Source organism: Narcine bancroftii, chromosome 13 (genome assembly GCF_036971445.1).
Source record: "Narcine bancroftii isolate sNarBan1 chromosome 13, sNarBan1.hap1, whole genome shotgun sequence".
Lineage (NCBI taxonomy): Eukaryota > Metazoa > Chordata > Chondrichthyes > Torpediniformes > Narcinidae > Narcine > Narcine bancroftii.
In genome coordinates this window covers 2,806,077-2,831,031 of record NC_091481.1, presented here as the reverse complement: position 1 = coordinate 2,831,031, position 24,955 = coordinate 2,806,077, and the positions used below count along the sequence as shown (strand labels likewise).

General features: G+C 41.8%; 1 protein-coding gene across 2 annotated transcripts in view; it reads left to right on the top strand.

The window, feature by feature from the left end:
• Positions 1 to 14,749, top strand: part of cdc123 (cell division cycle 123 homolog (S. cerevisiae)) — a 29,576-nt gene extending 14,827 nt beyond the window's left edge. Inside the window, exons 11-13 of one of the 2 annotated variants that reach the window (XM_069907460.1) lie at positions 2,936 to 3,052; positions 5,046 to 5,183; positions 14,434 to 14,749. In XM_069907460.1, the coding sequence (XP_069763561.1) occupies positions 2,936 to 3,052; positions 5,046 to 5,183; positions 14,434 to 14,478 (300 nt within the window). In that variant the 3' untranslated portion in view covers positions 14,479 to 14,749. The remainder of the gene's footprint in view (positions 1 to 2,935; positions 3,053 to 5,045; positions 5,184 to 14,433) is intronic. The other variant, XM_069907461.1, reaches the window with a different exon arrangement.
• The last annotated feature ends 10,206 nt before the right edge of the window (positions 14,750 to 24,955 follow it).

The window sequence follows — 24,955 nt, the reverse complement described above, 5'->3', positions numbered from 1 at the left end:
CTTTCCTATATCTGTCCCTTTCCTGTCAGTCCATCATATATTTCACCTCATTCTTCAAAACACTAAGAAGTGTTGCCCTGAACAGCTCAAACTCCCTTCATATGTTAACCCTTTCATCCCAGGAATCAACCAGACAGGTTTCTCTTGGGTCTCTGTCCAGTGGTATTACCCAATGTTTGGGTGTATGAACTGTGAGCTTTCTTCAGTCTCTCTCTCTCTCTGAAGAGCATTTTGGTGGGCTTTCCAAAGGAGCAGCTCTCTTTGCCTGTCCACCTGCACAGGTATTAGCCCACCTATCAGTCCAAGTGTCTGCTTTGCCTGTCCATCTGCACAGGTATTGGCCCACCTACCACTCCAAGTGTCTGCTTTGCCTGACTGGTCTTCAGAAGCTGGGAGATGAACCTGTGGTTTGTGAATGAAACCCTCTCACTGCAAGATGATTGCAGAATCCCTCTCAGAAGTTTAATGAATCTATCAAGATCTGCTTAACTGACAGATGAGTCACATAGAAATCCCCTGTTCCCAAACCTGCAGACTGATAAAACAGGTTGACAAACAGCCTAGGATTGCTTCCTCCACATCAAAGGAAGCTCCTGGACCCAAAGCAGACCTGTGATTTCTACAACTGACTCTGCAGGCAATAAAGGAGGTGATTGACTTTATCTGGCCTTTGTACCAAGACTGAGGTTGCTGTGTTTTGGGGATGTTGAGAGATTATCCTTCTTGAGTCATACAGTGTGGAAACAGACCCATGCTGACCAAAATGTCCGACCCACACTAGACCTACATGCCTGTGTTTGGCCCATAAACCTATCCAAACCTATCCTATTGATGTATCCGTCCAAATGTTTCTTAAATGATGCAATTGTACCTGCCTCAACTACTTCCTCAGGCAGCCGTTCCATCCATCCACCATGCTCTTTGTTTAAAAAATACTTTCCCTCAGGTTCCTGTTAAATCTCCCACCCTCATCTTAAATCTCTGTCCTCTGGTTGCCTATTTCCCCTACTCTGGGGAAAAAGACTCTGTGTTCACCCTTCTTATGCATATATCTGTTCAAAAGGCTGTTGAGCATTGTAACAGAGCTCATTTGACAGATTCCTCTGGCAGAGATGGACCACTCTCTGAATGAAAAAGTTGCCTCTCATCCCTCTTGAACTTCTCCCCTTTCACTTTAAACCTATGCCCTTTAGTTCTTGACTCATCTAACTTAGGATGCAGCCCATGCACATGCACATTATCCATGCTTTCCCCCCCCGCCCCCCCTTACCCCCCATGGTATCTGATCTGATAAACTTCTATAAGTTCCTCCTGGAGCCTCCTTCTCTCTGGGAAATAAGGACCCAGCCTCTCTTTGTAACTCACCCCTCTAGTCCTGGCAACATTCTGCTAAATTTCCTCTGCACCCTCCCAACTTAGTGATGTTTTTGTGATAGTTGGGTGACCAGCACTCCAGGAGTGGTCCATCTCACATGGAAGTATGGCCAAGAATGTAGATATAAAAACACACAGAAATGCTGGAGGAACTCAGCCGGTCTTTCAGCATCCATAAAAATCAAAGATCTATTTTTGACGTTTCGGGCCTGAACTCTTCTTCAAGGAATGAGCCAAAAGCTGGAAATCTCAGAAGGTCTCCGAACTCGGACAGTGCTGGCTGGCAGAGGAATCCAGACCAACAAAAGGTGTTAATTTGATCTGATATGGGACAAGGTAGAAAGATTATGTCTGTGCGAAAGGAGACAGGGAAGGGAGAGACCGAGCTGGTAAAAGGTGGTAGGGTAAGAAGTGGGGGTGGGGGAGGGTGTTTAACAAAGCCAGAGGTTGATATTATTGCCATGTGGTTAGAGGGTGCCCAGTCGGAAGATGAAATGTTGTTCCTCCAATTTGCGGGTGGTCTCAGTCTGGCAGTATGTGAGACCATGACAGATATGTCAGCAAGGAAGGGAATGGGATGGGGAAATGTTATGGGTGGCCACTGGGAGATCCACGCTATTGGGGCAAACAGAACCAAGGTGCTCAACGAAGTGATCTCCCAGTCTGTGCCCAGTCTCCAATGTAGAGGAAAGATAGTCTGGCATCATTGAACAGAGATGCAGAATGACCTTCTCTACATCAGAGAGACATTCACAGATTGCTTCCCTGAGCATCTCTACTCCGTCCGCCACAACAGCGACCTCCCAGTAACCATCCATTTCAATTCTGAGTCACACTCCTATGTCTGTCCATGGCCTTATGTACTATCCCACCAGACCACCCGCAGATTGCAGGAACAACACCTTATTTTATGTCTGGGCACTCTCCAGCCAGATGGCCTTAACTTCAACTTCTCTGCTTTCTGCTAACCTGCTCACCATTTCTTTCCCCTTTCCAGTTTTTCTAGTTCTCCCCTACCTTCCTCCTCCACCCACCCAGCCATCCCTCCTCTCCCTGATCGCTGCTGTCCCCTCCCTCCCTTCTCCACCTTTCATCTCATGCCTTTGCCACCCCTCCTCGCCCCCCCCCCCCCACCGTCTTTTTGTTTGGATGTTTGCGACATTCTCTCCTACTTTGATGAAGGGCTCGAGCCTGAAACGTTGGTTCTGTATTTTTACCTTTGCTACCTAAAGGACACTGTTTGACCAGCTGAGTTTCTCCATAATTTTGTGTTTTTACTACAAGATCAAGGGGTCTTCTGGCATGCACCTGACCTTGTCCGAGTCACAATGTCTACAATGAGCCTAAAATGAGCTATTGGTTGGACCTCCTATCCTAATTGACCTTGTGTGAATCTGTACCTGCTTCACATCCATTAGTTTGGGCTAAAATAAGGTTGCAGCCCTTCTGAAATAAATTGTTGATTTCCTGAGCCATTTGTTCCAGTTAATTAATAATGATCTTGCGTAACTTTTTAACTTTTGTTAAATCTTCCATATTGTTCCCATGACTTGTTTCACAGAGCAAGGTGTGGATCATAGATTTTAACCCATTTGGAGAGGTGACCAATTCCTTGCTATTCTCCTGGGAGGAGCTGACATCTGGACAGAACATCAGCAAGGGAGACCATGCGGACCTGGTAAAAGCAACCTCGTGATTGTTCACTTTGTCTTCTTGATGTTTACTGTGCTTTGTGAGATTTTGCCTAGAAATCCTGATTTTTAAGAAAAATCACATGCCAGACCTAATCCTCCCTCTGTCTTTTCTGTATATTTGTTGAAGTAAAAATACGAGGCTGGAGAAACTCAGCAGGTCAAACAGTGCACTTTATGTAGCAAAGATAAAGATACAGAACCGACATTTTGGGCCTGAGCCCCTCATCAAGGTATGAGCAAAATATAGGCAGGTATTCTGAACATCAGACAGTACATTTCCAGTAACAGTGTTGTGTGCTTAGAGGACACCTTCAGGGAGTCCTAGGGGTACAGTTGTATACCATGGATTAGAGAAACACCACCTCTATGCAGCCGGGGGACTCAGAAACTCAAACCCATACAATCCAAATAAGGGCTTCATGATTTACAATAAAAAAGATCTTCATCACATAAGTTATATGTTATTTTCTCCAACAGGATACGACCTCAATTCCATATGCCATCTCTGTATATTCAAATCAGTCTCATTTTTCCAAGTAACTCCTAAATATTTTCTTGCTGCAGCTAATGCTAGTCTCAAAAATGCAATTTGAAATCTAAGTAATCTTAATTCTAAATTCACTCTTAATATTACCCAGCAAAAATGCTAAAGGATTTAATGAAAGTTTCACTTTCAAAATAACTTCTAAAAATTCCTTGTCTATTCCAAAAGGTTTTACTGTTTCACACAATCAAGTAGAATGTAAAAAAAACCTACTTCCTTCTGACATCTAAAACATAAATCTGAAGAAATTAAATTGTATCTCCTTAATTTTTCCAGAGTAGGACAGTTTCCCGAAAAGGTGACTCGAGTGGGCATGAGGAAGGCATCATTGGGTGGGGTATTGAGTACAAAACTTGAGATCTCATGATTCATAAGGCATTAGTGAGAGCTCACTTAGAGTACAGTGTGTATCGGATGTCGTAGGTGCTCTGTGTAAGGGATTACTTAAGGTGGTATGTGAGTGGAAAGAAAAAAGGTTGAGAACCACTGTCCTAGAGCATAGGAGATTCAGGGGTGACCTTATAGAGGTTTATAAAATCATGAGGTGTGTGTATAAAGTGAAATAAGGAATGAAGATGATTCTAGAACCAGAGGGATGATTTAAGAGGGATCCGAGGGACTTGTTTTACTCAGAGGGTGGTCAGCATCTGGAGCGAGCTGCCAGAGGAAATTCAAAGTGGCTACATTCTGAAGGCATTTTGACAGATTAATATAGATGGGAGGGGGGTTTAAACAATATGGATCAAAACCAGGCAAATGGGAGTAGCCCAGAATGCCAACTGGGTCAGGGTGGGCAAGTTGAGCCGAAGGGCCTGTTCCGTGATGTATTACTCTGCTACCTTTACATTTTTTAAAAAATGTTTTTAATTTTTAGGCATACAGTGCAGTAATAGGCCTTTCCTGCCCACAAACCAGTGCCGCCCTACCCCCATACATTTTGAAGGGTGGGAGGAAACCGGAGCACCCAGGGAAAACCCACGCAGACACGGGGAGAACGTACAAACTCCTTCAAGGCAGCGCAGGATTCAAACCTGGGTCACTGACGCTGTAGCAGTGTTGCATTAACCACTATACTAACCGTACCACCCCTTCATGGTCTCCTTCAGGGTAGAGGTCACCGGTTTGGGAGATGACACATTTGATAGGTGACACAGAATGTTCAAAGGTTACAAAATTTAATATCTGTGATATAGTTCAACTTCTTCCTTCCGTAAGGCAAACAAAGAGTTGTCGTGAGTGTTGCCTGGCACCTCTAACAATAGGGGAAAGAGAAGCAAAAGAGAGAATGGGATGAATAGACTGAAGAGAATGCCTAACAAAGCTTTTCTTTGTATCTCGGCATGTGTGACAATAATTAAATTCTTTTACCTTTTGGGAAGGGTCTGAGATGAGTTGGTGAAAGCATGTAATGATCTTTGTTCTTCCTGTGGTAGGATGCTCCAGTCTTCCGCTACATAACAAGTGAAATGACTGTACAGCCCAGCCCCTACTTGAGTTACCGGTTGCCCAAGGACTTTGTGGACTTGTCAAGGGGCGAAGATGCTCATAAACTAATTGATTTTCTTAAACTGGTAAGCCAAATTTTGAAATGTATAATGGCCTGTTAATGTGCTATATGTCCATATATGTAAAAAAATTAAAGTGACTGGATCAGGAAAGTTGTTGGTTAATAGTTCAATGTTTCTTGTCAGAAGGATGAAAGTTTGGAAGGTAAAAAGGTTGAGAACCACTGTCCTAGAGCATAGGAGATTCAGGGGAGATCTTATAGAGTAAGCTTTTATTATCATTTTACTTCACTTTTCCTAAAAGTTAGGAGTCACGTGATGGAGTAGTGGCCGGTCAGGGAATTCCAGCCCTCTCCCGAAAAGTTAAAAAAAAAACATAAAGCACAAAGGTACAAGATTAAAATTTACAATAAAGTAAAAATAAAGGTGAGAAGAAAATGGCAGCGAAGAGAGAAAAGTCGAAAACAACGGGAAGAAAAGAGGAAGAAAGAACGTCGGAAGAAGAAGGTGAAGGCCTTACCTGTCCGAAGAGGCCCGCCGCGGAGAGAGAGGCCCGCTCCCTCAGGTCAGTGGAAGTCCCGGGCTCGGGACGACAAAAATGGCTCACAGAGCTGACTAAAAGTGCGCGATGCGCATGAAAAAAAACCCACTGACGGGAGGGGGGAACAGCTGCAGAGTCGATCTCCACAGCTGAGAGAGACACCTGCAGCACAGCAGCAGGTGCAGAACACAGACAATAACGAGAACAAGAAAGAAGAGGGTAACAAGGAAACAACAGATGGTCAACCCAGAGGAAGAAGAAGAAGAAGAACAGAAAGAAGTGGAAGAAGAAGAGAAAAGCAAGACAATGGATGTAGCTTTTTTTAAAGAATATATGGAATCAGTGAAAGAATGGCAATTACAAGAATTTGATGAGATAAAAAGAAGAATTAAGAATGCAGAAGAAAGAATGAATAAAATGGAAGTGGCCATATCAGAATTGGCAAAAAGAGTGGAAAATATGGAAAAACGAGAAACATTTGTAGATATGGAAGTAAAAGACTTAAAAGAGAAATTAGAAGAATCTAATAAAAAAGCTAAAGAGGCACAGGAGCTGTTAGCTCAGAAGATAGATATAATAGAAAACTATAATAGAAGAAATAATATAAAGATAGTGGGCCTTAAGGAAGATGAAGAAGGCAAGAATATGAGAGAATTTATAAAAGATTGGATCCCCAGGGTCCTAGGAAGACCAGAATTACAGGAAGAAATGGAAATAGAGAGGGCACATAGAACTTTAGCCCCGAAACCACAACCACAGCAAAAACCAAGATCCATTTTAGTAAAATTCTTAAGATATTCAACAAGAGAAAATATATTGGAGAAAGCAATGAAGAAAGTAAGAGAAGACAAAAAGCCACTGAAATATAAAGGTCAAAAATTTTTTTTCTATCCAGACATAAGTTTTGAACTCCTGAAGAAGAGGAAGGAGTTCAATACAGCAAAAATGATCTTATGGAAAAAAGGATATAAATTTATGTTAAAGTACCCAGCGGTACTTAAAATAGTTATTCCAGGGCAACAAAACAGACTATTCTCGGATCCGGAGGAAGCACGAAAATTTGCAGAACAACTACAAAACAAGCAGAGAGATGAAGACATGTCATGAGAGTAAAAATGACCACGAACTATATGTATGTGTGTATAGGGGTATATGTGTGTATATATATAATGTGTATATATGAATGTATCCATATTTAGAGGAAAATATATAGAGTATAGATAAGAATTAATAAGGGAGGGAAAGGGAATAGAGGGAATAAGGAGGGAATTAAAAGAGTGACCTTTGTTACATATGAAAATTGAAATCTTTTCCGGGGGGGAGCTGGGTGGGGAGGAGTTACGGTCACTGCAAAATCAATTGACGTTTGCGAGTGAATTCGCAAATCCAAATGGAGAGGGGAGATGTGGTTGCCCGACAAGGGATAAAGGGCAACTCAGGAGGGGGAGGGGAGAATGGGGTTAAAGAAGTTTTAAATAGGAGAATAAGGAAAATGTTTGATGTTTTAGAAATGTTGTCTTATAAAGTGTTCAAAACAAGAAAGCAGAAATGGATAAGAAGGAAAGGTGATGATGGAGAAACGGAAAGGGAAGATAAACAAAGTATGAAATGGCTACGCTGAACTATATGACTTTAAATATTAACGGAATACATAACCAAATCAAAAGGAAGAAACTGCTAAATTTACTGAAAAAAGAAAAAATTGATATAGCATTTGTGCAAGAAACACATTTAACTGAATTGGAGCACAAGAAATTAAAGAGAGATTGGGTAGGACATGTAACAGCAGCGTCGTATAATTCAAAAGCAAGAGGAGTAGCTATATTAATTAGTAAAAATGTGCCAATTAAAATAGAAGAGGAAATAATAGATCCAGCAGGTAGATATGTAATGATAAAATGTCAGATATATTCGGAGTTTTGGAATCTACTCAATGTATATTCACCTAACGAAGAAGATCAAAAGTTTATGCAAGATATTTTTTTGAAGATAGCAGATACGCAAGGGAACATATTAATAGGAGGGAATTTCAACCTGAATTTGGATTCAAATATGGACAAAACTGGGAAAAAAATTAACAGAAAGAACAAAGTAACCAAATTTATAATTAAATCGATGGAAGAAATGCAACTTTTGGATATATGGAGGAAACAACACCCAAAGGAAAAGGAATATTCATATTATTCGGGTAGACATAAAACATACTCAAGAATAGACCTATTTTTGTTATCAGCTCGTATGCAAGATAGAGTAAGAGAAACAGAATATAAAGCTAGAATATTATCGGACCATTCACCCTTGATATTGACAATAGAGTTGGAGGACATCCCTCCAAGAATGTATAGATGGAGATTAAACTCCATGCTACTTAAAAGGCAGGATTTTAGAGAATTCATTGAAAGACAAATTAAAATGTATTTTGAAATAAATACGGAATCAGTGAAAGATAAGTTTATACTATGGGATGCAATGAAAGTGTTCATTAGAGGGCAAATAATAAGTTATGTAACCAAGATGAAGAAGGACTATAATCAGGAAACAGACCAGTTTGAAAGGGAAATAGCAAATATAGAAAAAGAATTAGCAATGAAGGAAGATGCAACTAAAAGAAGAGAATTGGCAGATAAAAAAATAAAATATGAAACATTACAAACATATAAGGTGGAGAAGAATATAATGAAGACAAAACAGAAATATTATGAACTAGGAGAAAAAATACACAAAATTCTAGCATGGCAGCTTAAGACAGAACAAGCTAAGAAAATGGTATTGGCATCAAGGAAAAAAGACAAACAAATCACATATAATCCAACGGAGATCAAGGAAAACTTTAGAGAATTCTATGAACAATTATACCAAACTGAAAACGAAGGGAAAGAAGGCAAAATAGATGAATTTTTAACTAAAATTGAACTACCAAAATTACAAATAGAGGAACAAAATAAATTAATAGAACCATTTGAAATAGTAGAAATACAAGAGATAATAAAAAAATTACCAAATAATAAAACACCAGGAGAGGATGGATTCCCAATAGAATTCTATAAAACATTTAAAGATTTATTAATTCCTCCCCTCCTGGAAGTAATCAACCAGATTGATAAAACACAAAGCTTACCAGATTCATGTTAAACAGCAATAATTACAGTAATACTAAAGCAAGGGAAAGATCCACTCGCACCAGCGTCATATAGACCAATATCATTACTTAACACAGATTATAAGATAATAGCTAAACTATTAGCAAACAGATTAGCAGAGTATGTACCTAAAATGGTAAATCTAGACCAAACTGGATTTATTAAAAAAAGACACACAACAGACAATATTTGTAAATTTATTAACGTAATTCATGCAGTAGAAGGGAGTAAAGCGCCAACAGTAGCAGTTGCTTTAGACGCAGAGAAGGCCTTTGGCAGAGTAGAATGGAATTATTTATTCAAAGTATTGCAAAAATTCAGTTTACCAGAGAAGTATATTAATTGGATTAAAGCATTATATAAGGGACCATTGGCGAAAGTGACAGTAAATGGATATATATCAAAGCAATTTAACTTAAGCAGATCAACAAGGCAGGGATGCCCACTATCACCCTTATTGTTCGCGTTAGCTATAGAACCACTAGCAGAATTGATAAGAACAGAAAATAATATAAAAGGGATAAAAATAAAAGACAAGGAATATAAAATCAGTTTATTTGCGGATGATGTTATAGTATACTTAACAGAACCAGAACTATCAATAAAAGAATTATATAAGAAATTGAAGGAATATGGAGAAGTGTCGGGTTACAAGATTAACGTAAATAAAAGTGAAGCAATGCCAATGAATAATGCGGATTTCTCAAAATTTAAGAAGGAATCACCATTCAAATGGCAAATGCAAGCAATAAGATACCTAGGTATACAAATAAATAAAAATCTCGGCCATCTATATAAACTCAATTATTATCCACTAATGAAAAAATTACAGGACGATTTAGAGCATTGGAAAGATTTACCATTAACACTAATAGGAAGGATAAACTGTATTAAAATGAACATTTTCCCAAGGATATTATACCTATTTCAGGCATTGCCAATACACTTAACAGAGAAATTCTTCAAGGAGTTAAAGAAAATAATGAGGAAATTTTTATGGAAAGGGGGGAAACCGAGGATAGCACTAGATAAATTAACAGAATGGTATAAACAAGGAGGCTTTCAACTGCCAAACTTTAAAAATTATTATAGAGCCGCACAATTAAGATACCTATCAGATTTTTACCAAACAAGGGAAAAGCCAGATTGGACTAGATTAGAACTAGATAAAATAGGGGAAAAGATACCTGAACACATATTATATAAATGGGATGAAAAATTGGTACAACGTAGGAGTTCTCCAGTATTACATCATCTTCTCAATATTTGGAAGAAGATTCATGTAGAAAGGAATAAAACAAATTACCAATTACCAAAACTAATATTGACGCAAAATCAGTTACTCCCTTTTACAATAGATAACCTTTCCTTTAGAAAATGGGAGAAAAAAGGGATCAAAAGAATAGAAAATTGTTTTTCAGGAAATAGTTTATTATCTTTTGAACAAATGAAAGATAAATATAATATAACTCAAGATACAGTGCTGGCATATTACCAATTGAGATCCTACTTGAAGGACAAATTGGGAAGCAGTCTGAGGTTACCAGAGGGAAGTAACTTTGAATATGTGATTACAGACACAATGATAATCAAAAAATTTATAACAAATATGTATATTAAACTGCAAGAAAAGGAGAATGAGGAAACAAATGGTAAAACTAAACAAAAATGGGAACAAGATTTAAATATAAAGATAAAAAAGGAAACATGGGAGAAGTTATGTTCTGGAACGAGAGAAATACAATAAATACGAGGTTACGTATGATACAATATAACTGGCTATACATTACACCTCAAAAGTTAAATAAATGGGACCCAACAGTATCTGACAGATGTTTTCGATGTAAAAAAGAAATGGGAACAACAATTCATGCAATCTGGACATGTGAGAAAGTAGAAAAATTTTGGGAAGATCTAAACCAGATATTAAATAAAATTACAGAAAACAATATACCAAAAAACCCAGAGATCTTCCTCCTAAGTAACATAAAAAACAAAGAATTTGGAATTGATTTGGATGGTGCACAAAAAAGATTTGTTAAGATAGCTCTAGCCGTAGCAAAAAAATGTATTATGTCAACCTGGAAATTGGAAGATAATTTGAAAATACAACAATGGTATATAGAAATGAATAAATGTATTCCATTAGAAAAAATAACATATAGTTTAAGAAAAAATATTGAAATTTTTGAACAAATATGGGAGCCTTACATGAAACACAATAGAGAAAACCTACCGGGGACATTCACTACCTAAATTAACGAAAGGAGAAAGAAATGAAAAGAATTGACTCAGTGGAATTTCTTGTTTATTTTTATTGAATGACAATATTGTTTGACTGGTTTAATGTATCTTAGATTTTGTACTTTAAATGGATGGGGGGGGAGGTAGGGAGGGTGGGATGGGAGGAGGGAGGGGGGGAGAAAATGACACTGTATATATTTGAAAAGGAAAATGTATGTATCATGGTCAATGTGGTTTATGGTGTGAAAATAAAAAATGTAAAAAAAACTTTTCCTAAAAGTTCATCAGTTCAAAGCTACTGGGTCCAATAATATTCAGGGAAATCTTAAACTGCTTGATGAAGACCTTCAAGAATGTACAACAAAGGGGGAGTTGAGACAATATTCTGGGTTCCACCATGGTCAAAAAAGACAACTGGCAATCACGTGTCAAATTTTGGAATGTTAAGAGTGGAAAATATGTAAATACTTGTGGAACATTATTATTATTGGAAGTCTAATCATTTCTATTTAATGAGAATACTGTCTGCCAATACTTTGGAGGTCTGGTGGATGTATGTGTTGCAGTAGACAATAGCAGCTGTTCTCAACCTCTTTTCAGCTATGGCTCCCATTAGAATCTGCTCAGATTATGGGCCCCCTTCCCTGTGAAACAGTCAAATTTAGTTGGTTTATTCTGTTCTTCTCTCCTACCAACTACATAAAAAACAAATCAAAAAGAATGTTTTACGATTTCAGTCCGTGACACCCCCCCCCCTCCCCAGGCGTGGGGGGGGGGGGTGTGAGCATATGGCCCTTGTTGAGAAAGGCTGTTCTACAGCAAGCAAAGGCCATTTACTCTGTAAAACAAAGGGCTTGAAAAGTGGAGGAATATAATACAGCAGAATAATTTCCTGGGAAAATGCAGAATAATTTCCCGGGGAAAGCAGAATAATTTTCTGGGAAAATGCAGAATAATTTCCCGGGAAAATTGAGTGATTTGGAGGATAGTCGCACAAGGACAATTTCATCCGTCTGGTCACCACGCCTGTTGGTACACATCGGCAGGCTCCAGCGACTGGGACAACAGAACTTGATCCAGAAATCTGTCTCCAGTGGGTGTGAGGTACAGAATTTGAAAATGCAAGTAAACAAGAAAATCTGCTGATGCCTTTTGAAAATGAGCTCGCTGTGTAATTGTGTTTCGAAGGGAAGTGGTGAAGGTGTGAGGGACTTAAGAGGTTCATTACAAGCTAAGAACAGAAGCAGTCTGCAGCATGTAATGACAGATTTCATACAAGAGATTTTGAGTGTGAATATTTGAGCAAATCCAATCTGGGTTTTATTCATTATTATTTCTGGACTTGGTCTGTCTGCTGATCATTGATGTCCTTTTGCCTCTGTCTGCCCTCCTGCCACTAGCTAAAATACATCTCACTGTAACAATGAAACATTTGAAACAACACTGAATCCTTTAAAACAGAATTCCCAATTAAACCACAAAATGGGGTACACCTGAATGTTTATGATAGCATTTGAATCCATTTGTACCAGCCATTCTCGATTTTTTTTTGGGCTATCCCCCCCCCCAGGACTGTGCACAAAGTTTATGGGTCCCCTTCCCTGAGAAGCCGTCAAGTTTTGATTTCTTCTGTACTTCTCTCCTGCCGACTACGTTTTTTTTAAAAAAAGCAACAAAAAAAATGATGTCCTATGAGGTGAAAAGTTCCCATTGAGAATGGCTGACTTATACTGTAACTGTACTGTTATGGTTAAAGATGCAAATTGGAAATTTAAAGTAAACAAGAAATTACAATTAGCCAGGCATATGAGCTGGGGTCTTCGTGCCTCATTCATTTTCCTCTACCGTTATAAATGTATTTGTACCAGTATTGTAGTCCCCATGAAGTTGCTTTGTTTCTTCTGAGGGTAACAGCTTTTAGTTTTCCAAGAAAGAATATCTGCCTTTACATTAGTTTTTTTCCACTATAAAAAGGCCTTCTCTCTCTTCCCTTTCCATCTGTTTCCTTTCACAGAGCCCAAATCATTTCTCATCTTTCCTCTCTCCTGTCCTCTTCCCATATCCAATTAACACCTTTTGTCTGTCTGTACTCCTCCCGCTGAGCATTTTTCCCCTTTCCCCAGCCTTTTAACACAGACACCTGCCTCCTTTTATACTCATACCTTGAAGAAAGGCTCAGGCCCGAAACATTGTTAATATTTCTGTGTTTTTACCAAGAATTGTTGTAAGCTAGGTAAAATCCACGCCTTATGATTGCCTGTGCCAAGAAAGGAATGGTGAACCTTCTCTGGCCACTTGGTTGTGAAGCATTAATTGCCTGGTTGCCTCCAATTTCAGTAACTTGGCCATCTGCAAGCAAATGATGTAGTTAAAAGTGATCAGGCCACTTTCCCTTTCCTCTACAGTCCCCAGAGAAATTTTGTTCTCCTGTTTCAAGGATTGGTATGCACTCTGCCCATCAGGAAAGGAGAGAAGCCAACCAATTACACTGGACAACAAATTTTGTCCAAAAGGTTTGCTTCCTGAAAAAAAAATTGGGGATAATGATACACAACTCAAAGCTGAGCACAAAGATAATTTCAGATTTGCTGTATCACTTAGGAAGTTGAAGAATCATTAAATTAACTTTTTTTGAATTTAGCCTATTTAATGGCATAAAGACGCTGACACGTTGTGTTTGTTCGACCGACCTAAAAAGGTTTCGCTGCTGATTTTCATTTGGCCTCAACATCTGATGCCTCTCATGTCAGCGTCCAACAGTAGTCGGCCAGCCTTAATGGATTCCAGTTGCCCTGATACCACTTTTCCATGGTCACAATGTCTCGGTGAAACTTTTCACCATGGCACCAAGATCAGTGGGGAAGACGTCCAAGTGCGAATGCAGAAAATGTATTTTCAATGACCTGTTGCACTACGTGGTTTTGTATGGTTGAAGCACGTTGTCAATCAGTCGGATGTCGTTTGGTGCTTCGTAGTTAGTTGCCAAGATAATTCTCAAACCAACATCTTTAAATGCCTTCCATGTACGCCCAAGCTTAAGACAACATTTGCATAGCACCTGTACTGACCACAGCAGCTTACTTTGTGGGCAGTATACTAGTAGACTTGTCAGGAAATCACAAAGTGGGTGATATCTTTAAAAAAGGATAAGTGACAGGAAATTGTTCAGGTGATATTCGTGATCAGCAACAGAAAGTGTTCAGGAAGCAAACTCTTCATTGCCCTGTGTTCTTGAAAGCCATGCAAACAAGTCATGGAAACAAAGGGATTGTATTTACAGAGTTGACGGTGTCAATATTGTGCTAAGATCTAAAAATTGGGGGAGGAACAAAGGAAAGTTATTTTCTGAGACTTAGTTACACTATTTTTCCCCTCTCTTCTCTGACACCAGACAAGAAATCAAGACCCAGAAAGCTCTGATGAGGACGGACAGTAGCTCTCATGTACACAACGCCTTCCTGGAATAAATGTCAAACAAGCAGGGAATTGACCTCGATCTGGTCCATGTGGGTTCCTCGATGCTCACATTTGCAAAGCTTCGCATCACTTGGAAAGTTGCCTCATTTTATCAAATAAGAGGCTGATGTAGCACTATTATAAATGGAACAGCATGTGGAAAGATTTCTCAAAGGTAACCACATCTAATAAAGTTCCATGTATCCAAGAGTATGATAAATTTCTATAAAATTAAATTTTTATAAATCAAATGTTTTGGTTGTTCTTTTGTTCTCTGCAATGGACTGATGCAGTTCCCAAGTACCTGAGGAGATCAGTCACGGCATTACTCCTGATTAGAAAACTTCCCGTAACTTGTTTGTTGCATTTCAAATTGCGGTTCCCCATGTAAAATCATATGACATTTTCGACTTTATAAAGGGCAACCATTCCAACTACTGAAATTTAACCCTTTCAGTATGTGTCTGTTGCCACAGCAGATAACAAACTTGATCACTGATACTGTTTATATCAGCCAAGGGCAATAATAGAACAATGTTGTAGCCTTGAGTAATTAACTGCTAAAAATACAGTAAAACCCTTGGTATCTGGAATTCAAGCAATTGGCAAAAAAATAGAGGAAAATAAATTTGAAACATGACAATAAATAAGAATAAAATAATAGGTAAAAAATATGCATTTGAAATTGTAAAAGTAACAGTTCTTTGAGGTAGCACAAACCTTTGGTTAAGATGGGAGTAAATATTCAGCCAGTGAGGGCCTTGGTCAGGCTTTACTCCTAGCAGCTGTTTGAATAAAGTTGTGTGAAACATCAGTGGCGTTGCCCAGGATGAAGAGCTGGTTTATGATGCTCCCTGCTGGGGTGACTTTTAAAATGTCTCCTTATCCCCGCTGAGTAAGAGTTGCCCAAGTCTGAGGCTTTATCTTTAAACTGGGGGTTTTAATGTTATTGTTCGTCTTTCGGGCACCTCCAATGGAGGGGGAGGAACCTGCAGATGCAGCGACGGTTAAATGTTTTCAACAATTGTGACTGAAAATAAAGTAAAATGCTTTAATGTTTATATATTCGTGCAAGTGAAGTTTGTTCAGTGTAAGTACAGTATATTTATCTTTTAAACTATTTATTCTTAATGCAGCTGTATTAGTTAGACATTGTAAGCATAAGTCTCAAGTGACTGTAAAATACATTTATTTGGCATCCACCAATCCCCATTGGTGTCAGATACCAGGGGTTTTATTGTGCATCAGTCACCAAAATTATACTGGCACAACTTTTTCTGCAGACTGAGAATTTTCCAGATAAGAAAACTCATGAGAGGAATAAATCAGTTGAACGCAGAGAGTCCTATTGCCCAGAGTTAGGGAATCAGTAACCAGAGTTCATGGGGAAAAGGTGAGGGGGGTGGGGGGAAGATTAAATAGAGGAGATATTTTACACAGAGGGTGGAGTATATATGGAACGGGCTGCTGGAAGAGGTGGGTGAGGCTGGTACTATTGCAGTATTTAAGAAACAAATTGGACAGCTGCATGGATAGGATGGGTTTAGAGGGGCAGGAGCCAAATGCAGGCAGGTGGGGGCTATTGTGAATGGGACATTTTGGTTGGCATGGGAATGTTGGATGCAGGAAAGATTCTCTGAGATAGTCACTCCCAAGAATGTGTATTTGCTCACCCTCTCATGACTCGAGCATTGTAGAAAAGCCTCATCAGTGACCAAATCTGATCAATTCTTGAAATAATCATGAACAAGAACAGAACTGGAAGTCTTTTTCAAATTAGTCTTGTTTGGATTTATTTTTTCTTCCAAGGCATTTTTTAAATTCTCTCATTTCAACTGACACGGGGGGGGGGGACGGGGGGGGGGGGGGATGGGGGGGGGACGGGGGGGGACGGGGGGGGGACGGGGGGGGGACGGGGGGGGAGGGACGGGGGAGGGACGGGGGAGGGACGGGGGAGGGACGGGGGGGGGACGGGGGGGGACGGGGGGGGGACGGGGGGGGGACGGGGGGGGGGACGGGGGGGGGGACGGGGGGGGGGACGGGGGGGGACGGGGGGGGGGACGGGGGGGGGGACGGGGGGGGGGACGGGGGGGGGGACGGGGGGGGGGACGGGGGGGGGGACGGGGGGGGGACGGGGGGGGGGACGGGGGGGGGGACGGGGGGGGGGACGGGGGGGGGGAGGGACGGGGGAGGGACGGGGGGGGACATCAATCAGATGCAGCATCAGAGATGTGATTAATTTGGACATTGTGTATACTATACACAAGTGGGCCAAAGGGCCTGTTCTTCTGGGGAACTGTTCCATGTTCAGGTCATTACTAACACCGTTAGCATTTGATATCTCTCTAAGGCATTTTTTTCCACACAGATGGTGCGTACGTGGAACCAGCTGCTACCAGAGGAAACTGTAGAGGTGGGGACAGTTACAACATTTAAATGTAAGTTAGAAAGGTACATTTTTAGAAAGGTTTAGACCAGTGGTTTTCAAACTGCCCCCTAAACTCACATTCCACTTTAAGTAATCCCTATGCCATAAGTGCTCTGTGATTAGTAAGGGATTGCTTAAAGTACTATGTGAGTGGGAAGGGAAGGTTGAGAATCACTGCTCTAGACCCAATTGTTACTGAAATATTTTACTTGAGAAAAATTGTCATTGGCCCGTTTCCTTTGGAGCTATGAAACCATCCACATAACGAGTCAATTAGGGACCATTAAAAGTGGTTTTCAAACTTTTTCTTCCCACTCACATACCACATTAAGCAATCCTTTACTAACCACAGAGCACCTATGGGATAGGAATTACTGAAGGTGAAATGTGAGTTTGGGGGGGCAGTTTGAAAACCACTGCTTTCGAGGGTAATAAGACCACAAGAAGCAGCAGCCCATTCAGCCCATTGAGTCCATTCCAGCATGAACTGATCCATTTTCCCCACTCAGATTTCAGATGTATTGTCAGAGTATATACCTGACATCACATACAACTGTGAGGTTTTTTTTCCGCAGGTGAGGTAGAATTACCACTTATTGGCAGTGCAAAAGAAGGACGCAATGTACACATGTAAACAAAGAAAGAAATATAAACAAACTGCAATACCACGAGAAATTGCAAAAATAAGAGTCCTGAAGTGAGTCGCTGATTGAGTTTGTTGTTGAGGAGTCTGATGGTGGAGGGGGAGCAGCTGTTCCTGAACCTGGTGGTGCGAGGCTTGTGGCACCGATACGTCTTTCCTGATGGCAGCAGCGAGAACAGAGCGTGTGGTGCGAATCCTTGATGATTGCTGCTCCTCTCCAACGGCAGCGATCCCTGTAGATGTTCTCGATGGTGGGAAAATTTTTAACCTTGATATACTGGGCTGTGTCCACTTCTCTTACAGGGGAGTAGGGCTCTACCAAAACCACACCCCTACCTTCCTTCCATAACCTTTAATACACTGAGCAGATACCTATCTTCTTATTCTTCTTTGGCTTGGCTTCACGGACGAAGATTTATGGAGGGGTAATGTCCACGTCAGCTGTAGGCTCGTTTGTGGCTGACAAGTCCGATGCGGGACAGGAAGACACGGTTGCAGTGGTTGCAAGGGAAAATTGGTGGGTTAGGGTTGAGTGTTGGGTTTTTCCTCCTTTGTCTTTTGACAGTGAGGTGGGCTCTGCGGTATTCTTCAAAAGGAGGTTGCTGCCCGCCGAACTGTGAGGCGCCAAGATGCACGGTTTGAGGCGATATCAGCCCACTGGCGGTGGTCAATGTGGCAGGCACCAAGAGCTTTCTTTAGGCAGTCCTCGTACCTCTTCTTTGGTGCACCTCTGTCTTGGTGGCCAGTGGAGAGCGCGCCATATAACACGATCGTGGGAAGGCGATGGTCCTCCATTCTGGAGACGTGACCTACCCAGCGCAGTTTGATCTTCAGCAGCGTGGATTCGATGCTGTCGGCCTCTGCCATCTCGAGTACTTCGATGTTGGAGATGAAGTCGCTCCAATGAATGTTGAGGATGGAGCGGAGACAACACTGGTGGAAGCGTTCTAGGAGCCGTAGGTGATGCCGGTAGAGGACCCATGATTTGGAGCCGAACAGGAATGTGGGTATGACAATGGCTCTGTATACGCTTATCTTTGTGAGGTTTTTCAGTTGGTTGTTTTTCCAGACTCTTTTGTGTAGTCTTCCAAAGGCGCTATTTGCCTTGGCGAGTCTGTTGTCTATCTTGTTGTCGATCCTTGCATCAGATGAAATAGTGCAGCCGAGATAGGTAAACTGGTTGACCGTTTTGAGTTTTGTGTGCCCGATGGAGATGTGGGGGGGCAGGTAGTCATGGTGGGGAGCTGGCTGATGGAGGACCTCAGTTTTCTTCAGGCTGACTTCCAGGCCAAACATTTTGGCAGTTTCCGCAAAACAGGACATCAAGCGCTGAAGAGCTGGCTCTGAATGGGCAACTAAAGCGGCATCGTCTGCAAAGAGTAGTTCACGGACAAGTTGCTCTTGTGTCTTGGTGTGAGCTTTCAGGCGCCTCAGATTGAAGAGACTGCCATCTGTGCGGTACCGGATGTAAACAGCGTCTTCATTGTTGGGGTCTTTCATGGCTTGGTTCAGCATCATGCTGAAGATGATTGAAAAGAGGGTTGGTGCGAGAACGCAGCCTTGCTTCACGCCACTGTTTATGGAGAAGGGTTCAGAGAGCTCATTGCTGTATCTGACCTGACCTTGTTGGTTTTCGTGCAGTTGGATAACCATGTTGAGGAACTTTGGTGATAGCAAATTCCAGAGATTCACCACTCACTGGCTAAAGAAATTCCTCTGCCTCTCTGAATGTCATGGGGTAAACACAAGCAAATGGGTCAAGCTCAGGACAGGTTGAGCAGAAAGAAGGGCCCTGATACCAGACAGTGAAGCTTTGACCTATCGTGGCTTTGGAGAAGCTGCCTACCTGAACCTCTGTATTTCTTTAGTGAAGTTTCTGGGCAGGGATTGTGACCCAGGGATGGTTTCATGGCATCCAAGTTGAAGATGGATGACTCTGACGGCAATCTGTGGTTGGCAAGAGTCTCCTCTGGAAACCAAGCTGTGGATTTGGGAAGCATCAGGAACAAGAGTTTGGGAATTTAACGCAGCACACTTTACCGCTGGAATGCTGAGACAGTCGCTGGGTGCTGTGGTGGAAGAAATGTTTAGGGTGGTGAATGTTGTTCTGGGTCATCTTGACCCAGACTTGAGACACGAGAGAGTGTGGATGCTGGAATCTGGAGCAAAACAAAAACAATCCACTGGAGGAACTGAGCAGGTCTGGCAGCATCAGTGGGAGGAAAAAACTGGGTGACATTTTGGGTCAGAATGCTCACAACTGAGCGTGCAGAGGGAGAAACTGCACTTTTACCACAATGGGATTTGTAGATGTTGATTTGACACTAAATAGTGCAAATTAAGTCTATTCAAAAGATAACAACAGTTGGTTTAAACTTAATTTCCAGTTAATGTAGGATTGTGTTTTATGGAAATGTGTATAGTCATTATATTTCAGACATACTGAACTGATTATATATGTTTAAAAAAGGAAAAATTAAACCTTTGTTTTCCCCCAAATTGTGCATCCACTTGGGGGAGCTCAAACTTTAAATTTCTCTGGTCTTGTGTGTAGTAACTCGTCGGGAAATGCAAAGGAGTTATATTCTCTTTGTCTGTTTGGAAGTAATAGTCGATTCAAATTGTATCTTTAAAAAAATAATAAAAACTGAAAGCAATGTGTACAATAACTCGGCTCCTAAATCACAAGCCCTAAAAATAAAGCTTCACATCTTCAGACAAATATTTGTTCATGCTGAATCTCGATTCCTATAATGGGGAGAAAGGTGAAAGATGAAAGCCTGCAGATGCTGTGATTGTAGTTATAAACACAGAGATGCTAGAAGAACCCAGCCGGTCTCACAGCATCCGTAGGAGGGAAAGACATTTTGGGCCTGAGCCCCTCTTCAAGGTATGGAAAAAGCAGACCAGATGCTGCCTGCTTTTTACTTAGGCATGAAATATTAGTTTGTAATATATTTACCTCCTATGGCAGTGGTTCTCAACCTTTTTCTTTCCACTCACATCCCAGTTTAAGTAATCCCTTTGCCATAGGTGATCTGTGATTAGTAAGGGATGGCTTCAGATGGTTTATGGGTAGAAAGGAAAAAGGTTGAAACCCACTCTTTTAATCATCCCTCATTGACTCGTTATGTGCATGGTTTCATAACTCCAAAGGAAATGGGCCCATGACAATTTTTCTCAAGCAAAATATTTCAGTAACAATTGGTTCTAGAGCAGTGATTCTCAACCTTCCCTTCCCATTCACATACTACCTTTAGCAATCCCTTATTAATCACAGAGCACTGATAGCACAGGGATTACTTAAAGAGGTATATGAGTGGAAAAACAAAATTGAGAACCACTGGCACCCTACCCTATTGTAACATCACCTTTTTGCACTAACTATGAATATTTCTCCTTTTAAATTTATTATCTTTTTTCTCTCATGAGTCAATCAATGATTGTTAATTTGTACCTACTTGCGAGGCTGTAGCAGGCAAGGATTTCAGTGCATCTGTATATTGTACATGTGCCGGGCTAGAATGGATGTGGAGATGTTCCCAGCAGTGGGAAAACTTCAGGGAGGGTATCCCCTGAAGAGACCGCAGAGGGAATGTCTAGGACCAGAGGGCATAGCCTCAAAATAAAAGGGGTCCCTTTAGAACAGAGATGAGAAGTTTCTTCAGCCAGAGGGTGGTAAATCTGTGGAAGTCGTTGCCACAGATGGCTCCTGATGAGTCAGGACATCAAAGGTTATGTGGAGAAGATGGGAGAATGGGATTGAAAGGTAAAATACAGCAATTATGATTTGAATGGCAGAGCAGGCCAAATTCTGCTCATGGTCTTTATAAACTCCCATCATTGTCACTGCTTGTGTTCAGCGTGGCATTATTGTCCGTAAGTGAAGGATTAAGTACTACTCCAGGGAAGCTGATCCTTGCAGTTCCAGTGAAGGGCTGAGGCTGGTGGCAGTTTTACAAAGTGGTGTAAAACGAGGCCCGTCTGCTGTTTGGGGAATTATTTTGAGAAAGATTAGTAGGTGGGGAGGAATGATAGTCCATCCTGGTAACCATTGTTTACCTGAAGCTAGCATCACTCAGTTGGATAACGTAACCATTAGCACTGCTTATTTCCAGACACTCTCTGGTTGCCTGTTGCTTCTCCTGTTGTAATAGAAACTGTACTTCAGAAATACTTAGTTGTAGGCTTCGTGGATAATGTGAAATAAGGGTACAGAAATGCAAGGTTTTATTCCACAGAGTCCTGGTCTTCAAATGCTCATTAGCAGGAGCAGGTAGAGCGAGGTCCTTTCCCCTATACCCACACTAAATTTTAATTTTAAACTTTATTTACAGCACGGCAGGAGCCGATTCTGGCCATTTAAAGCCATGCTGCCCAATTTCACAAGATCTAGGAGCAGATGTCGGCCCATCGAGTCTGCTCCACCGTTCTAATCATGAGCTGGTCCATGCTCCCACTCAGCCCCGCTCCCCTGTAACCCTTGATGCCTTGACTCAACAAATACCTGTCAATCTCTGCCTGAAATACACTCAATGGCCTCACTTACACAGCCACCTGTGGCAATGAGTTCCACCCACTCATGACCCTCTGGCTAAAGAAATTTCTCTGCATCTCGGTTTTAAATTGATGCCCTTTTATCCTGAGGTTATGCCCTCTTGTCCTAGACTCCCTGACCATAGGAAACATTCTTGCCACATCTACTCTATCCAGGCTTTTCAGCATTCGAAATGCCTCTATGAGGTTCCCCCCTCATCCTTCTGTACTCCAACGAATAGAGTCTAATAGCTGACAAATGTTCCTCATGTGCAAACCCTTTCATTCCTGCTATCGTTCAAGTAAATCTTCTCTGAACCCTCTCCAACACCAGCAGGTCTTTTCTCAAATGAGGCTTCCAAAACTGCACACAGTTCTCCAAGTGAGGCCTCACCGGTGCTTTATAGAGTCTCAACATCACATCCCTGCTCTTGTATGCTATCCCTCTAGATATGAACACCAATGTAGCATTCACCTTCTTTACCACCAACTCCACCTGGGGGTTAACCTTTAGGGGATCCTGCACGAGGACTCCCAAGTCCCTTTGCACCTCGGAATTGTGAATTTTCTCTCCATCTAAATAATGGTCTGTCTGCCCGTCTATTTCTTCGACCAAAGTGCACGACCATCCACTTTCCAACATTGTATTTCATCTGCCATCTCTTTACCCCTTCTCCTCATCTATCCAAGCTTGTCTGCAGCCTTTCCATTATCTTCAGCACCACCCACTCTACCACCTATTTTGGTATCATCTACCACTTTAGCCACAAAGCCATCTATTCCATAATCCAAATCATTTATGTACAATGTAAAAATAAAAGTGGCCCCAACACCCACCCGTGCGGAATACCACTGGTAACCGGTAGGGGTGTTGCTAGGTTCTAAAGTTAGGGGGAGCGAGCAGATAGAAAAAGGCGCCACGACACATTCCAGACAGTGAGTCAGTGGCTGAACAGCGAGACGCACTAATTTTTCGACAGCGTCAGACTGAGATTGGCGGTGGGGGGGGTCGGTGGCAGCATCCCCCTGCACCCCGCCCCCTAGCGACCCGACCGGTAGCCAACCAGGATAGGATCTCTTTATTCCTATACTCTGTTTCCTGCTGATCACCCAATGGTCTACCCACGCACCCACATTAACCTGTTTTTTGAGGGTGGGGTGGAAACTGGAGTGCCTGGGAAAACCCACACAAACACAGGGAGAACGTAAAAACTCCTTAGAGACAGTGCCGGATTCAAATAGCAATAGCATCACGCTAACCATGGTGTTCATAGTTCCAGAATAAAAACTTTGCCCACCTCCCTGTCAAGTGAGGAGCTGAAGGGAGGTAGAGAAGGAGTTACATGGGAGACTACAGATGCTGGAATTTGGAATAAAAACCCAAAAAACTTAGTTTGTCTTTAGCCCATATCCCTTTTAACCTCTTATCCACGTACCCATCTTGATCTCTTTTGAACGTTACAATGGTGGTGTTATCTGCAAAGTTGCAGATTGCATTGGAACCTGACTTGGCTGAGCACGATTACAGACCCTTTCGGCCCACGAGCCCATGCCGACCAAATACTCCAATTAAATTTCAGCTTCCATACCTTTGGAATGGTGGAGGAAACTGGAGCTCCTGGAAGAAACCTACGTGGACACGGGGAGAATGTACAAACTCCTTACAGACAGTATGGGACTTTTGAACTAAAATAACCATAACCTCTCCAAAACATCTGGCCCATCATGCCTGCTGTCACATTCAATAAGATCACAGCTAATCTACCAATGAGCTCAGCTCCACCTACCTACCCACTGGTTCCCCATGACTCGCCAGATTCCTTCTTCCTCTTGACTTGTTGCCTGACTTGTTTCATCAGCCACGGTTCCCTTTTCCTATCATATTTTTTTTGTCCAAACCTATCTTGAACCCTGCTCAAGTGGTCCTCCGCTTCTGTGCTTTCACCCTTAAACATCTGTTTCCAATTTATTCTCGCTAGTTCCTGCCTCGTCCCTTCATAATTAGCCCTTCCCCACTTAAACACTTTCCAGTTTGACTGTTTGTATCCTTTTCCATAGCTATGTTGAAGCTCAGGGAGTTGTGGTCGCTCTCACCGAAATGCTCCCCCACTGAGAGGTCAGCCCCCTGACCAGGTTCATTCCCCAGAACCAGATCCAGTGGGGCCTCTCCTCTCGTCATCCGGTCCACATACTATATCAGGAATCCTTCTTGGACACTTCTAACAAATTCAGCCCCATCTATCCTCGTGTAGTCAGGAAGTGCCAGTCAATATTAGGGAAGTTGAAATCACCCATAACTACAACCCTGTATTTCCTGCACCATTTCAAAATCTGCCTGCTTATTTGCTCCTCTGTGACCTGAGGCCTATCGGGGCCTATAGACGACTACCAGCACAGTGATAGCTCCCTTCCTGTTTCTGACTTCCACCCACAACGACTCAGTGGACACTTCCTCTGCAGCGTCCTCTCTTTCTATAGCCATGATACTATCCCTGACCTGTAATGTTAACCTCCCCCCACCTTTTCTATCTCCAATCCTATTTTTTTTTAAACTAAACCCAAGTTCCTGCATCAGCCAATCCTGTCCTTCCTCCAGCCAAGTTTCATTAATGGCCACCACATCATAGTTCCATTCACTGATCCAAGCCCTTTATTCCTAATACTCCTAGCATTGAAATAGACACATTTCAACCCCTCTAACTGGCTCCCTTTATGTTTTGTCCCCTGCCTGACTTCCCCTCACCAACTCAGAGCACATAGCATCTTGCTTTTGTCCTTCGACTTCATTTCTGCCCTTACATTCTGATTCCCACCCCCCCCGCTCCCGCCCCGCCAAACGAGTTTAAACCC